Raw genomic sequence first — 17,125 nt, forward strand, 5'->3', positions numbered from 1 at the left:
AAATGATAACATAGGAATTCATAGGTGATTGTTTTTATGTTCCAAGGAACAAAAGCTGAAACTGAATTTCTCTGCTAGATACTAAGACCAGACACTGTTCCTGAGTACTACAGGAAGATTTACTTTACTTTCCCTGAATGGTTAATGACCAAACTCAAGCCTTTGGTCTTGTATAGAGTTTATTCAGTGCACGTAAGTAATCACTGTTTGGTCTGTGAAGCTTCATCCAGGTCATCGTAGTCTAAGGAGCTTGGAAAGAAAAGCGTCTGGACATTTTTAAGTTTCTTGAAGACGTTTCACCTCTCATAACCAAGTGACTAGGTGGAGGATCAATAGGGGGTCCGTGACCCCCTTGGGGACACTCCCATAGGGCTTAAATCTGGGACTCTCCACCAATTGCTCTTAAAACTGAAGAAGCTTCTTGGATGAAACGTCTTCAAGAAACTTAAAAAAGTCCAGACACTTTTCTTTCCAAGCTCCTTAGGGCCTGGCAGCAGCCAGGATGGCAATCACCAACACAGTCAGTTCTTCCTGTGCCCTTATAGAGACAAAGCTCCTGTGCTGCAAATAAGAAGGAGGTACTCTGATGTTATTGTGGAGCCATAAAGCTAGCTTTCCATCCAGGCTGAGGTGGATGAAAGAGTAAAACATATCAGATCTTAGGCAGACAAATATTGATGGTTTCTTGTTTTTTGTGCGTATTTGTATTTAAAATGTCCGGTCGTTTCAGAAACAGCAACATATAGAAACTGCTACGGAAATGATTTGAACATGATGCTCAGTCTCCTCTCCGTCCGTTACATCCCGTCTCTCTCTCTCCTCCATGTCTTTATGCTTCAGTATGCGTTTCCTCTCTCTCGCCCTTTCTTCCACCGTAATAACTTTTTGCTCCCTCTCTTTTTTACTTCTTCTCCCTTTTCTGCTACCATCCCATCTAATTCCCACTCAGTGTATTCTCCTCTAGCTCTCTCTCTGTCCTCTCACTCACGCTGACTTGTTGACCAGCATAAATCTGATTGCGTCTTACAGCACAAATGACCAGAGATCAGTAATGTAAACAAATATAGACAAATAAACAAGTAAATGAACACTGGCACTGTATTATAAACTCTAAAGAGAGCTGATGTCTGTGTTATCTTCAGTGACCTGTAACTATGGAAATGGCGGTTGCCAGCACACATGCAACGACACAGACACGGGGCCTGTGTGTGGCTGCCACCAGAAGTATGCCCTGCACTCAGACAGCAAGACCTGCATTGGTGAGTGACAGCCACCGAGTTTCTCTACACACACCCCGAAGCTCTCACAGCTGCCTGACTGTAACATCTGCTGTATAATGGAAGGCCTCAGACAGTTTTATAGCTTAGAACAAAGAGTAACATGTACGGGGGGTTGGAGCTGGTGAGTCAACAGACAGATCACCTAAAAGTTCTTCCCCCATACTGCCTCAACCTTACCGTACTTAAGCTCTGTGAACACGAGGGAGCGAGGAAGCTTTTCACACAGACCTTAAAAAAGACGATGGATTCAAAGCTTTGATGAGAATTTCTACTAATGTTTTGGGCTTCGACAGGAAGGGAACACTGCGATACATGTACAGTTAATCATAGTTGCAGACCTGACTGTGACTCATACTTCCAGGACTACTTAAAGTTTTCAGGTCATTTGTCAAACTTACTGTGAATTTATAATATACTCCACTGTTTGGGAATCATATCTGAACATGTTGTTAGCATAGTTAGAACCACTGACACCGTCAGTGATGGTTTATATAAATAAGAAATGTGATACTGTAAGATTAAATATGCTTGTGTGAGAGTAAAAGTTCACACACACACACACACACACACACACACACACACACACACACACACACACACACACAGTAAGACAAGAGAGAATATAGTGTAACAAATTAAAATAACTCTGCTTTTTTATATAATTGAAGAAGCACAAATAAATGTTTTTTTCCCAAAAACATGTAAAATGCAAATGAAAGATTCAGTGCAATGATTTTCAAACCCAACTCTGCTACTGTATCCAAGCTTATTTAGGAGAGCTAAAGTTCGTATTTATTAAGCATGCCAGCAGTAACATGTCAGGACCGAGGAAACAGTGGTGACATATTTTAAACACATATTGAATAATAATCACATTCATTATATCAGAAGTAATGAGCTCAGTCAGCGAGCAGTAGGGAGCTGTCTCTGTTCACACAGATCATTTGTACACATCCTGGTTCTTGCTTAGAGGAGATTCATTTTCATCTCACTCGCTCTCCGATCAGTAAAGCATGAATAAGGCATTCCAGGTATGTGAAGCCATTCAGAGCTTTTCCTTCTTACTGTTGACTTAAATTTAAGAAACTTTGCTAAACCTGAAAGCAGTTTTCATCACTACAACCCGGCTCTCAGAGCATGTTTATCAGAGCTTGTCGTAGTTTAAGTATATGGGTACAAGTGCTGCTGTTACACACATGATCACTTGTATTTTTGATCGTCAGATTACATATTCTAATAATCGTCAGGGTCCTCAGTGTACTTAAATCAATGTCGCTACTGTAAGGATTTGCAGTAGGACGTGAAGGTGGCCTCTCATGATTCTCAAACACTTTGCATGGTAGATTCCTGTGTTGGCTAGCTTGGACTGTGAGCAGCGCAGATATTCCGGTGTCTTACAGTACGGAATAAACAACGTTTTCACTGTTTGCACGAAGGAAATGGCACACTAGATACAGTCCTTAAAATGACCATTCTTGTGTAATATTTGTGAAAATTATTTAATTTTGGGGAGTGAATTATTAAGCATAGTTAGTATTTTCAGTTGCTGTTCTTAGTTATTTAAAGTTTTAAGGAAGAAGCTTCACTTTGGCTCAGAGTAAATGAGAGCAGAGACCATCTGTTCAAGTTAAATTGGTGCACAGGAAAAATCTCTGTGTCTCCTGCTAAAAGAGCTGCTGATCAAAAGCAATGACAATATCCCAGTCAGCTAAAGAAAATAGGACAAAAACCCAGGCGTTTATGTGTATTACGAGACGGAGGTTGACATCTGAAAGCTGGAAGATCCTCATATTTGGAAAGTTAAGGATAGCAAAATGAGTCTTATGTGGCTGTTTGGAACTCCAGAAAAGGTCAAAGTATGTTTCCAGACAGAAATCCTTGGATTATTAGCAATCGAGTTCAGAGCTTCGGATGAGACTGTGTGACTGTGGCTCACAGGTGGTTTTTAACTGCCAGCTGAACCTCGGTGAACACAACACGTATACATCAAGGAGAGGTTAAAACCTAAAGTGTGATTTCATATTTAATGTTACAGATGAGCTGATGAGTCTGTGGTCAGTCGTGTCTGTGAACACTGGTGAACACATAATTATCTGATGACATTTTGATGGCTGTGTTTGAACACTGGACACACCTGCCTCGCTGTCTCTCAGCCTTAACACTGGAGCAGGTTGCTGTGCTGCTCTTCAGCAGCGCCGGGTTTTGATTGCCACTAACCCTTTTTCCTTCCAGCTGCTCTGAAGAACTGGAACACTCGATGAAGAAAAGGCTGTGAAGAGGAAGCAAAATGAGAGCGGGAACACTTCTCTCCCTCTTTTCCCAGTGTCTTGTGTGTTTTCTCTCTCTGTCTGTCTCTCTCTTCATTTTTTGATCAAAGCAAGGACCCCCTCTGTCTGAGTGTCCCAACTGCTTTATGGGCCTACCTTTAACCCCCACCCCCTTTGACCCTTTCTATATAGCGCTACTCCTCTGTTCCTTCTTCCTCCTCCCTCCTCCTGCTTTCTGGTGATAGTACCTGATTGCCTGTCTTGTCTGAGCAACCATGTTCAAACCGAATCAGGTGGATATGGGGATTAATCCTCAGTGCACGAGAGGAAAGAGTGACTATGGGTTGGGGGACCTTTTGTTAGACTCTGTGGTTAAAAATGGAAATCTCAATTGCAGCCTGATCTTAGAGAAAGCTCCCATAAAAGCAAAGCTAACCTCCTCCTCCAGCTCTCTCACTACCTCCTCACCCTCCATCTCACAGACTGGTTAAAAACCAAAGTCGCTGCAACTCCATCCACTTGTACCTGTTCTTGCTCCATACATGTTAACCGAGGAAAAGGGACTTGGAGGGTTCACCCATCCTCACTTTATTACCTGCCATTCCTGCTGCATGCGTCACTCACATGCCACATCGACCGTTTGTCTTTCATTAATCTGTCTGGCTGTTTGTTTGCTTGCTCAGCTGCATAGGAGAGCCTGTAATTCACTTTTGTTCTTTTTCCTTTCAATTTTCTTTCTTTTTTAATTGAAGGACTTTTCTTTTGCTGCTGCTGCTGTTGTTTGTAGCAACACTGGTCCTTCTGTTTCGTCCCCAGTGCATTGGTTTTACCATCTCCTCCTCGCTGTAGTAGTAGAGTGGTTCAATTCTTCCCACTCCTCATTCTCTGTAGGTCTGGCTCTCTAAAGCAACTCCCCTCTCTATGGGACTTCGACCACCACTTAGTCCCATAGACTCTTTAGGGATGAGTGGCTGGGACCTCTCTCCCTCAACCCCTTCTAAACCTGTCTGACACATCCACATCCACTATGTCTCCCACTCTGACAGATTATTTCACACAAGAGATGGTATGCAGCAGCTCTTGCTTCGGCACTCACACACATTCAAATAACTACATTTTATCCACTAGCTCAGCACCAGAAAAGCCTGCATTCATCCCTGAGTGTGCTTCAGAGAGCCCTCCACTTTGTCCATCATGTGCCTGAGAGGAGAGGGAGAAAATGGTCGCAGGCTGAGGCAGACGTTAATTGCCCCCTTATCTATGCCCCTTTCCCCCATCCACACCTCATGAGACCGAGCATGTACATCCAAGGCCTGTCCTTTTTGAAGCGAGTGGCGTGCATTCACAGAGATGCTCATTCAGGCCTTAATGGCTCAAGCCCAATAAAAGACCACCTCCCTCTCCTGCTCATCGCCAAACCTACCATCCCCAATGCAGCACATGCATGCCTCTTTAACAGCCATCCGACTGCCTTCTTCCACCCCCACCCCACCTCCGCTGCCCAGCCTTTGGGAATGTGGTTTTTCCAGCGTTGACTGTTAAAGCCAGTTGTGACATGTGCCATAGACAAACAGGCAACCAGCGCTGCCCCCAGACTACCTCCTCCTGTTTTTTGTTTCTCTGCATGCTCTCCTTACACCCCCTTCAAACCCCATCCCTTCAGACCTCCTTCCTTCATATAGCTCTCCCACTGTGGGGCATGATGGGACTGATGTTTTTCTTCTTTCTCTGCTCTTCTGTGTTTTTCATTCCCTCTCAATCATCTCATCTTTGCTCAGTTCTTCAGGCAACTCCTTCCACCCTGTGACCTCTTGTGCATCACTCTTTCTGCTCTTTCTTGTCATCCCTCTCGTCTCTGTGCCCACGTTTAAGGCAGCTCGTCTCGAACATGTTCCACGAGTGACTTCCCCTCCCTCTCTTTCTCGTGTCCCTCCATCCTAATGTGAGGAAATCATTGCTGACAAAGCATGGCTGGTCTAAGACAGAAGCTCCATCAAAGAAATAAACCCCGATCCCACTGTTCATCCCAACCCCATCCCACCCCTAAAACCCCACACCGCTATCATTAAACAAATCTACTCATATGTGGGCCCTGAAGCTCCTCCCCTTCCCTACCTATTGTCTACCTACCGCTTCATTTTGAAAGCTCCACACTGATACTGATCATTTTCATTTCATTTTGTTTTGTTCTTTTAATTTGCTCTGGGGGTTCATCATTTGTTTGGGGATTAACACTCTAACAGGGATTTTGGCGCCTCTTCATCGCTTCTTGCTTCTTGGCTTTGGTTTTTTGCTCAAACGCCAAGAGGGGCTGAAGGTCTGGTCATTTGGGCTTCTCATTAACCTGCTGCTCACTGTTTGTCCCCTTGTTACTTGTGTTTTAGAGAAAGATGAGGCTGCAATTGAGAGCTCTGAGTTCAATGCCACGTCAGTAGCTGATGTGGACAAGCGGGTGAAACGGCGGCTACTTATGGGTAACTCTTTTCTTCCTCTTTCTATGTGTTGCTATGGCGCTTGTGCTTGTATTCCCGACTCTACTCCTATCCGCGCCCTTCTCCTTCTCCTCTCTAACTAAATTTTATCAAGAGAAAATTGGAAACCCTTCGGGGCTCACTGCATCTACCCCCACAGTCACAGTTTGCTTTATTTTTTTTCTCATATCTGATGAGATTTAAAAACACGGGTAAAACAAGTCTCACTGAATAACTCTACTTTTCAAACCTCTGGAGGCCTCGAAGGTTTTCTCAGTGACTAACATTTACTTTCCCAGTTATACTCCAAATGTTTTGTTTTCCACTTCCTGTATTTCTGATTACTGATGCTCCAAAACAAAAGGCTTTATAGAAAAATAAAGGTCATAGACCCAACTTTCCCCATGTTGACACAAGTGTAGCATAAAAGGTTCCAGCTGTACTTAGCAGAACGTTGTCATAACCGTAGCCATCGAAGAGGTAAGAGGCTGTGAAACTGTAGCAGCCAGATCCCTGGTTCACATTGATGGTTCAGTGATGGTTTGTACCACTTTGAGGATGTATCCATCTATTCCGCCTTTAAATTTATTGCAGATCAGCGTCTGTGCTATTGGTGAAAAATTTGGAGCCACTAATCTTAATCCCAATTGTAATTAATTCCAAAAACACCAAGGGTGGGCTAAAAACATCAAACTACGATTGAGTTAATGAAGGTTTGGAGCCTACCATCAAGCGTGGTTACTTTAACACCTTTAAAATGACTTTGTAGCACCTCAATCAATCAGACTTTCACCAAATCAAATGGGTGGATCAGTCAAGATGTGCCTTTTCTGAAGCAACACATTTCTACTCTAATTCAATGCCTGGGGTCTTTTTGTTTCTCAGACAGGAGTCGAGCAACTTAAAGTCCTGCTGTTACCAAATGTCCTGTATACTCTGTGGTCCATTAAAACATGTTTCAAACTTACACGAGTTTTCTTTAAGCAGGTTCTGGCCACTGTGGCTTGAAGCAAGGATGGAAAATTGGGTTTCGCAGGCTTCCTCATTCCTCTTTAGCTTTTCTTCCATTTTCTCTCCGCTCCCATTCATCTTTTTACCAAATATTTGATTTGCTCACATTCTAAACCTTGCTTCATCTCTTGTCATATCAGCAAGCCTCCTCTTCTGATTTTGCCCCAAAAGTAGTGTTACAGGTTTGCTGAAAGTCTGTCATGTATGCCACGCTGGAATGGCACAAACCTCCACAGAGAAACACGATTCTGTAACAAGCAGCGCCTCTAATTCATTCATGTCATGTGTAATAAAGATCTACTCTTTCCTTTTTTGATGCCTAGCTGGTTGTCAACAAGATCTTTCCATTTTAGCTTTTAACCATTAACCATATCGGCTGGACCAATAATAACCATGCAGCAGACTCCCATAAGAGCTGAAATAAGTCGTGTTGGACAGCTCCATGTCCAAAGTCTCTATTGAGACTAGATTTACAGCAAACAGCAGGTGACACATGTGTTACCCAAACCAAACTAAATACTAAGAACCCATCTGACGTGACAAGTCAATTCCTGATAATAACTGCTGTTGAATTAAAATTTGACTGACACTGATAAATGCTGATTTGTGCCCTAACATATCATAGAGCGATATTAGCCTGGTCCTAAACATGACCCTAATTCTGTAAAACATTAATACCTCACATGCTTCCTTCAGATCTGTGAGCATAAATATGTATATGTGCTTCCTTAGAGCACAGAGACCTCACCACTGCTGCACTGAAACTGTCTGAGAGCATCAGTATGTTAGATTTGACACTACTATCATTTTTCTCTCTGCTTCTGAGAGAAATGGTGCTGCAGTGTCCACCCTCGTTGTTGCAGATGACACAGTGTTTAAGACTGATCGAGCTGCAGCCGAGGCTCTAATGAAAATGTGCTGCTAAAACGAGCCATAAGGAGAGGGAGAGGGGAAATAGGGAGGAAAGAGACTAGGCTTAAATCATTCTGTGACAGCTCATGGTGTTAATATTGTATGAGCAGCTAAAAGTGGATCAGGTACAGGAGAGAGCAAAATGTAAAAATAAATAAATAAATGGTGCTACAAGGGAAATCATCACAGTTGATCGTGTGTCATGTGTGTTTATGTGTGTGTTTATCAGTGTTGGGAAGGTTACTTTTAAAATGTATCCCAGTACAGATTACAGATTACATGCCCCAAAATGTATTTTGGAATGTATTCTGTTACGTTACTCAATGAGAGTAACTGTAACGGAATACAGTTACTCATATTTAGTATTTTAAATATGTAACGGCGGCACATGTATTCCGTTACTCCCCAACACTGGTGTTTCTATACATAGCTCAGTAACATGGCCACCGCAGGATCGACAGTGGATCTTGTCGAGTGCTGAGAGGTCATGCCACTGTTCCCTTTTTACAGCAGTGCAGCAGGTCCTAATCCTTTCTGCTTTAGCATGCACAGTTTTATGCTCCCCAGCTTAAATAAATAGGAGATGTGTCCTCCTCTCATGGAAAGAGTTGGCAACAGCAGTCAGTGTTAATATGTAAGGAGTGTAACAGATATGTATGTACAACTGTTTTACCTTTTATTCCTCTTCTCCTGTGTGGCCTGTTGTAATCCTGACAGCTGAAGCTGGACTCTTCTTCAGTCTGTATCATCTTCCAGCCTCCTCTCAACAATAGCAGTTTTAAAAATGGCCACATCAACAAGTATAAGCATATATATGTTTATGGTCAAATATTAAAATTATGTAAAATATAAATATACTACAAAATAGCTCTACTGGGCTGAGCTAGGCTTTACATGGGGTATTATCATCCCCACACCAGGTGACGTGGACGCCAACGTTTGTGAATGCTACAACTTGAGAACAAGGTGACGTAAGATTTTGTAGTTGATACCTTAGGTGCGTCTGTTAGGAGGCTGAGGGGTAGCACTGGCAGTTGCCAGTATTTTTTAATAAATGGAGCTGGGGGATGATCACTATGTGAGGCTGTCAGGGACTTGGGCGTGTTTTTGAGGGATTAGCTCACATTCCAGCAACAAACAGTGCTCTAAGAAACATAACAAGCCTTTAAAATGTGCACAAATACACAAGACACAAGGAAAAAGATGTGACCCCTGTTAACCACACTGGCAAAAGCAGTTCTGAATGCTTAGCAATGAGGAGAACATTTTTAACTTTACTCGGAGCAGCCATACTAAATGGCGTGTTTTAGGCTACTGACACATTAATAGACGTGTCACTTGCAGAATTCTAAATTTACATTTTTTAAAAGAATTCTGACCAGAGGCATCGCTTAAGTTTGAATGTTTGAAGGAAACCTCTATAATTTGTATATATCACTTTCTTGGGGTTTTTAGAGTCCATATCTGATGTATGGACGTGATACTGAATAATCAAAGGGAGCAGCTGTGCACATCGCAGGGTCTTCTTGTAATTGACTAAGTAAATGAATATAACCTGAATAATGAATATTAACTTCATCAACTGTAATGCTTGGTACACTGCTTGTGCACACAAGCAACCAGCAATCAGGAAGACGCTGCAGTGGATGAAAGCAAAATTTCAATTAGTGTTAATGTGTGCACTTTAGAGCTGTGAACTGACAGATTTTGTTACTTTTTAACAAGGTCAGACATGAGAAAGTGAATGAGGTTATTTTTGCAGGGCGATCTTTGAGCATCATTGAAATCACCACATGACGACCTGTTTTAATCAAGGCAGCCGTCTACGCTGAACTGCTCACATTTAATTTATGTAACGTACTCACCGCAGAGCCCACAGCTGAAATATAATCTTCAGGTCTACTTTTCTGCATGCTGAACACAAGACTACAGCGAGTATTTGTTTGGTAGCAAGCACTGTCATAAACTTTCAGCAAGCACCAGTGAAAGCCTGTCTCTCTTTTCTTTGCATCCACCCTCCATCGTAGAAAATAAAAATAAAATACAAAGAACGGATTATTGCTACAAGTCCCACCACTCACTCTCAAATAAACCTGAAAGAAGTATTTGGAGTTATAGGCTTGGAGAGGAAAGTATGAGGGGCTTGTGCCGGATGTCAGGCAGGCCCAGCATTTCATCAATACTCCCGAGCTCAGCCTGGCCCTGGGGCTGGGCTGGGCGTGGCGATAGAGAGGCTCACCCTCAGCTAATGACAGGGCCCACTGTACTCGGTATAGATCACCCTGACCCATAAACAACATCTCCACACACTGACAGGCACATACACTTTTACTGTACACACCTATGCAGACACACTGACCTCAATGCAATAGACATTTGTGAGACACACACTTGACAGAGGCCTGAGTCCGGGACAGGGCTCTGCTGTGTCTTGCCTGGATGTCGAGGTATCTCTCCTTCCAGTCTTTGCAACTACAAAACTGCCAGCTGTCATTCTGAAATGCTTCATTTGAGCCAGACATTTACATTTGAAATCATTTTGCATTCTTGCTTGGAAACTTTTCCAGCAAGAGAAATGGGCATTAAAAGGATGATGAATGCAGAGTGAGTGACAAACACATACGGACCAGAAAGCACAGATTATGGGATGGTGGCGTGAGACTGATGTTGTTTGGTGCTGCATGAGGGAAAACAAACAAATGTACAAATACCTTCCTGTTTCCTGATAGCAAACATCAGCCATCTTGGCTCAGATGTGTTTGTGACTCTGCATTCTGAAAGGGCATTATGCTAATGCACTGACCTTTAGATGTGGATGTGTTTGCCTGACTGAATAGGCCTTTCCTACTTTGCTCTTTACTTCACTCGGGCACACAATCTCCTAGCATTTTAATTAAAGGAAAAGCTGCCAAGAGAAAGGAGGTGGGGGGCGTCCCTGCCAACGCTATTTAAGGTCCAGAGTGTCATCTTCTTAGGAATTAAATAAATTCGATTGGATGTTTCTGAGGTGTGTTTGTTTCCTTAAATTTGTTATTATACTATATTCTAGTATTCCTTACAGAAATACTTTGGTACGATTTTCTCTGGATCTCAGTCACCTCCACCAGAAGCAGAACAGATACAAAGCCAATCTTCCTTATTAGGTGTAGTTTTAATCAGTTCCTCTGGATGTCAAATTTCAGCCTCTTCAGCACTTCTGCAGGCCCATTGAGCAGGTTTGTGTTGAGCTTTGCTAAAGCAACAGCAGCTGGGCAGGTAAGCCAGAGTTACCATGGACTTGTGTTTGTTTAGGATCAGCTCAGGGAATACTTATCTCCACCAGATACAAGAACATTTTTCTCTAGGAAAATATACACTTGAGCTCTGATGAATGTCTTCTAGACTTACAGCACTCAATCCACTAACTTTATTTTTCATCTACTGACCCTTGTGTTTTCTTGTCACTTTTGGAAACAGGACCGATCTCAGAGTTCTTCACACTCCTCAGTGGAATTTGTCTTGTTGTATTGATACATTGTTTATAATAAATCTTGACGTGTGTATACTACCAAGTGTTGTAAATGAATATATAAAACTCTTCCATTCATAAAAACTGCAGTTGTCATAGGATTCATCCGTGTGTTGACAAAGCTACATGAGACGAGGATACAGTTCACTGTGCTGTCATTTCATACTGTATTCTTCTACCGCATGAAGCTTTGTCTCAACCTGTGTCAGGTGTCAGAAATAGCTTTTTCATCTTTTCAAAGGTAGGGCTCACATGGTAATAAGCCCTCTTTCCTTTCTCCCATCTCTGCCCTGCCGTCTGCAGAGACCTGTGCCGTCAACAACGGCGGCTGCGACAGGACGTGTAAAGACACAGCTACGGGGGTGCGTTGCAGCTGCCCTGTGGGATTCACCCTCCAGCCTGATGGAAAAACATGCAAAGGTCAGTAAAGAGAAGATAGTGTGTGAATATACATGTGTGTGACTTATGTGAGTGGAAAGGGTTAGTTTCACACGGTTCACACGACTGCTTTCTGAGTGATCCACAGCCAAACTCTGGCCTCACCATCCGCTTCACTTCGATCTGCACAAAGCTTCGTTCGTGGTCATTTGCTCTGCTGCTGCTTGTTGTTGGTTTTGCAGTTGAGCATTTCTCCCCTTCTGGGAGCCGAGCTATGACGTCAATGACGGTGGTCCGAGGAGAAGATGCTGCAGCGTGGGCCTTAACAATCCAAACACATTATTATAGCCTTTTGACTTTCCTCTAAACAAACAACCTCGTGGAGTAAGGCAGACCTGTGGGTCTGTGGCTGGGTTGGAGCCCAGTCCCACACAAGTCTTTATTTTTGTCAGGGCTGGACAAAGAAGCAACAAAAGGGCTTCAAGGTTTTCTGTTTTTGAACTTTTCAAATGCATAAAGAGGTTATAAAGAGCAGAATAGCGGTCCCAAACAATCTGAGAATGTGTCATCAGCTCTCATTTTAAAGACTGCATTCATACGTCCAGCAGTGCAGAGCAGGCCACTTCTGTTTGTTTGTCTTCAGTTGGTGGAAGAACCCCAGAGGGTAGGGGCTTCTGTCTGCTCAGCTCCTCAGGACCTTTCATTCAATTCAATTTTTATAGAGACAAATCACAACAACAGTCGCCTCGAGGCGCCTAATATTGTAAGATACACAATAACAATTGAGAGCTTTTCTTTAGTGAAAGTAAAGCATTCAAACACTATTCTAAGATGAATCACCAAAGTACAGCCAGCTGAAGAAATTTGACTATCAACAAAATTATGTGATGTTTCATTCACACTAGAGTAAAAATGCAACCTTGTGATTAGCAAATAAAAGTGATTTCTCAGTAATTGCACTGAATGTCACTGATATACAGACTGGTGAAGGTTTGCAAAAAACTGCTAATTCATAAAAACACATCTGTTTGGAAAAGCAATTCAAGTGTTTGCCAGCTGGTTCTAAATCAAGGCAAGTTTGACAAGCAGTCTATATCATTTTGTGTTGAATCGCCATCCTGTTACAGTTTGTGGAGGAATTTCTTTCTTATTTTAGATCTGTGAGGGTCTGGCTCGACTGAATTTAAGCGATTAGTGTGAATTTCTGTTTAACGTGAATTAGTGTGGATGCATTCTGTCGTGGCTGTGTGCAGGCAGGAAGAGAGGACCCAAAATGCAGGACTCACAGAGGCAGAAGTAATTCAGAAAACTCAGCTTTATTGCTGGGATAGACTGAACAGAAAAACTAACTAAACTGGGAATACGGAACAAACTAAACAGGTAGACAGGCTGGCAAACAGAACACACAGTGAAAGAGGGTACGACGCGACAACGAGCAGGGGAAGACGCAGACACTAAATACAAGAGGTGAACAGAGCTAAGAGGAAACAGCTGGGAGACACGGCTGACGCTGATTACACTGACGAGACAGGGAGCGCACAGAGCTGAACGCACAGACATAAGGCACAGACCTACAAAGTAAAACAGGAAGTACACGACAGACAGAGCGAGCCAGACGAGACAGAAGTTACCAGACGCAGACTCATGAGCAGACAGAATAACACCATGGACAGACAGAAGGAACACAGAGAAGAGGATAAACACTGGGAAACCAAATAACAAAACCTAACAACAAGAACTCAGGAAGTACTGCCAAAACTAGGAAGCTGAAATACTAGGACAGAACCCAAAACAAACAGTCATACTTCGTAATGAAATCAAAAGTAAAAGTACAAAACCAAAAACACTGGGCCACCGACCCAGGACCGGGACATATTCGGCAATAGGTTTGCAATTTTTTGCAGTTTATCACAGTTAAACTTCATATTATCATGAACAGACCTAGTCCCACATCGCCGAAATATTTCAACAAAGCAGCAAGTAAAGCAAACAATATAATATCACGTCAGCTTCACATGGAATCATCTCCTTCTGTCACAAACCATCTCTGATACTCATCACTATTCCACCCTGCCTGCACTCTCTTCTTCACCCACCTGTCCTATGCAGTGTCCACTGCTGTTGATTCTCTGTGTTCAAACTCATTGCCACTACTCCTCACTCTTATACTTGATTCTCACATTCTGTCGGCCTCTGTTGACTTTCCTCTTTTCTCCAAAGCACCCCTCCTCCTCTCCAGACTGTAGCCTGTTCCCTACTTTCACTATAGATCAAAATGTCATCTGCAAACATCACAGCTTGTCACAGAGACTCCTGCCTGACCTCGTTTGTCCCGTCCGTCACCATTGCAAACAAAAAGGGACTCAGAGCTGATCCCTCATGTAATCCCACACCCACTCTGAAACCATCTGTCACTCCTACCATCCCACCCTCACATGCTTCTCTGCCACTCCTGACTTCCTCGTGCAGGACCACAGTTCCTCTCTTGGCACCCACAGAGACACAGTGCAACTCCTGTGTTTCTCCATCAACACTCTTTCTCAGCTTTTAGTCCTTTACCTTCTCTCACTTCCTCAATTTGATTTTCAAAGTCATCCCACACAATGCCATCCAGTTACATTCTTCTCTGTGTGCACCTTCCTCTAATTTTATATGTTATGCTATGTCGATTCCTCTTCTTAAAGTGTTCAACAGCCATTTCCATCCTTTTTGCAAATTCCACCACCGTTGGCATTTCTCTCCTTTACACCATACCTATCCATGAGCTCGATTTCCTTCTCCTACATGTCTGTTGGAGTCTGTCCCAAACAAAGCAAACCTCCTTTGCAGACACTCTGCGCCACTTTTCTATAGAGTAGCTCTCGCTTTTAACTAACATCCAACTTGGAGTCATACGCACTGATGCTCATGACAGCACGCCTTCGATTTCCAGATTCAAAACTAATTATGCTGTCTGACAAAGTCTACACCTCCACAACAGTTAAGGATGCCTCTGGGAGTAAAATAGGCCATCTACTCAAAGATCAGTTCCCTCGCTCTTTTTACTGAACTCCAAGTTGCCCCATTTTAATAAATGTTAAGCTTCTGTGGGAGTGTTGAGAGTCACAGTCACATACTCTTCCTTCAGGATTAGTCCCACTCCATTTAGCTTCCTATGGTACGGTAGAACAGTTTGAATCCACCATCCTTGCTTCCCTTGATGGTCCTTACTCTCACCTCTGCTCTTCTGCTTCTCACTGCCTCCAAACACACGTCCTGCCTCTCCCAGTCTTTGGTCTTTGGCTGACAGTAGCACCTTCTCTTTGTGTAATTTCACCTTGCTGACCCATGCCAACTACATATCAGTAAAGATTTGCCTGAAAATAAAAGTTTATTTTGGTGTGTAATAGAAGATGTGAACAGGTTTTCAGTGTGGTACGTTCTGTGAGTGATATCTGATGTGTAGAGAGACATTTACAGTAAACAGCCCACAGGTGATGGACGTGAGATAGATGTCGACGTAGAATCAAGGAATTGGTCATTTTGCACAAGGCAAGATGTCCAGAATCTGGACAGCTGGTCTTATGGAAGTATGGTCCTATAATTTAAAATACTGTGTGCGTGCATGTCTTCCAGATAAAGTGTGTCTGCAAAATGACTGTGGGGCAGTCTGAGAATGTGGCATGTAGGTGTGTGAAATTCTGGAGCCAGAGCTGTCTCAGGCCTGCAAGGCAGACGACGTGTCGGCAAACTTTGAGATGTTTGAACAGTGAGGCCCACGCTGGCCTTTCTCGCTCTCTCTCTCTGACACACACACACACACACTCTCTTCTTCGACCTTGATGTGCACACGCTCACACAGACAGCACCATCCAGCTGCAAATACAGTAAATACATCCATTTACCTGCAAGAGCACTCAACCACAAGGCAAGACGAGTCAGCGTAATTTCAAATGATTAATTAATAATGTTAGCCAGCTTTGACTGGATGCATTGATTTAACATGTTATTGTTATGACACAAGAGCTTATATAAAACTAGGTCAACTAAGTCAAAAAACAAGAAAATGAATGGAAAAAATTATCAAAAAGCAAACGTGGTGCAAGTGAAATCATTAAAAAGAGAACAATGTAAAAATTAAAATCAACAAATCAACCACTAAAAAGGATGAAATCCATAATTTATGATTATTAAGATGACAAAAAAATTTAATAATGAAAAAACATGATCTGTTATTGTCACCCTGTAGCTTGTAAATTGTTGACTTTAATCATTTCAATATACAATTTCTCGGGTATGAATTTCATAACTAATTTTAAACTAATTAGCTTTACTAATGGGTACCTGAGTTTCATGTTAAATGCTGTTGGAGCATCACTGATCTTTGAGTTTGTAAAGCTGTGTGGTCCCACCCTGTGTTACAGTACAGTACTTAAATCATGTCACAACTTGATTCCAGTGTGGTGACACTAGATTTTATCATAATGCCGAGGTAGTAAGCAAGTGTTTATTTCTCCATTTATATGTCATTACTTGTACTTGGTATGTCATTTATGCTGATATGTTTATCCATCTGCTGCTGTTACACCATGTACAGCTGTCACTGTTGTATGTGGTGTAACCATGTACTGCTAACAGTGCTACTAATAATCGCTGTGTTCATAAATGGTTTACTAAGGAGGAGTAATGCTATATAAATGATATTTACTTGCTAATACCTTACTAAAAGCTTAATAGCGTGACTGATTTATTTCATTATGACAAACTGCACAATAGTACAGCTGGAGGGGGTCAAAGTAGAACCAATGCTCCTTCTTTGCTCAGCCATAAATACTTGAAGATAAAGTCACGTAAAGATGTAAGACCTGCTTTTGTTTTGAGGTACCTGCTGAAACAACTGGTGCTGCATCCTTTTGTTGTCTTCAGATGTCAAGTTAAGAGCCCAGCATCTTGTGCGAACACTTACACTGTCCCTTTGGGTGATTTGTGATGCTGACAGAACCCAGCATTTATAGTGGAGAAAAAAAAGATTGCCCGCTCTGCTTTTTTGCCTTGAGTTAGAAAGATGGATAGGAGTGCAGTCCAGCTGTCCCACGCCCACATAATTTGGTTGTGGATCAGCCCCCGGGCTTCATAAATCCAGCGCTGAGGGGAACTGAGAAACACAGAGCAGGCAGCTCACATCAGTGTCTATCAGGTCAGAAAACATGTAAGATTGGAGAAATATGGCCACAGTGTGACATCACCCACAGGTCCTTAAATGTGGGCTTACTGTTTGCCTCTTCATTTGAAATGGCTACAGTGAAAAAGTGATCAAAG

At 42.6% G+C, this 17,125-nt stretch overlaps 1 protein-coding gene across 2 annotated transcripts in view; it reads left to right on the top strand.

The window, feature by feature from the left end:
• The window catches only part of scube1 (signal peptide, CUB domain, EGF-like 1), a 124,509-nt gene that overhangs the window by 73,581 nt on the left and 33,803 nt on the right, over positions 1–17,125 (top strand). The window contains exons 6-8 of one of the 2 annotated variants that reach the window (XM_085251739.1): positions 1,143–1,259; positions 5,932–6,021; positions 11,753–11,869. In XM_085251739.1, the coding sequence (XP_085107865.1) occupies positions 1,143–1,259; positions 5,932–6,021; positions 11,753–11,869 (324 nt within the window). The remainder of the gene's footprint in view (positions 1–1,142; positions 1,260–5,931; positions 6,022–11,752; positions 11,870–17,125) is intronic. The other variant, XM_085251740.1, reaches the window with a different exon arrangement.

Source organism: Mchenga conophoros, linkage group LG17 (assembly GCF_057382185.1).
Source record: "Mchenga conophoros isolate Kocher_MC1m ecotype Shallow Benthic linkage group LG17, M_conophoros_male_GT1.1, whole genome shotgun sequence".
Taxonomy (NCBI): Eukaryota; Metazoa; Chordata; class Actinopteri; order Cichliformes; family Cichlidae; genus Mchenga; species Mchenga conophoros.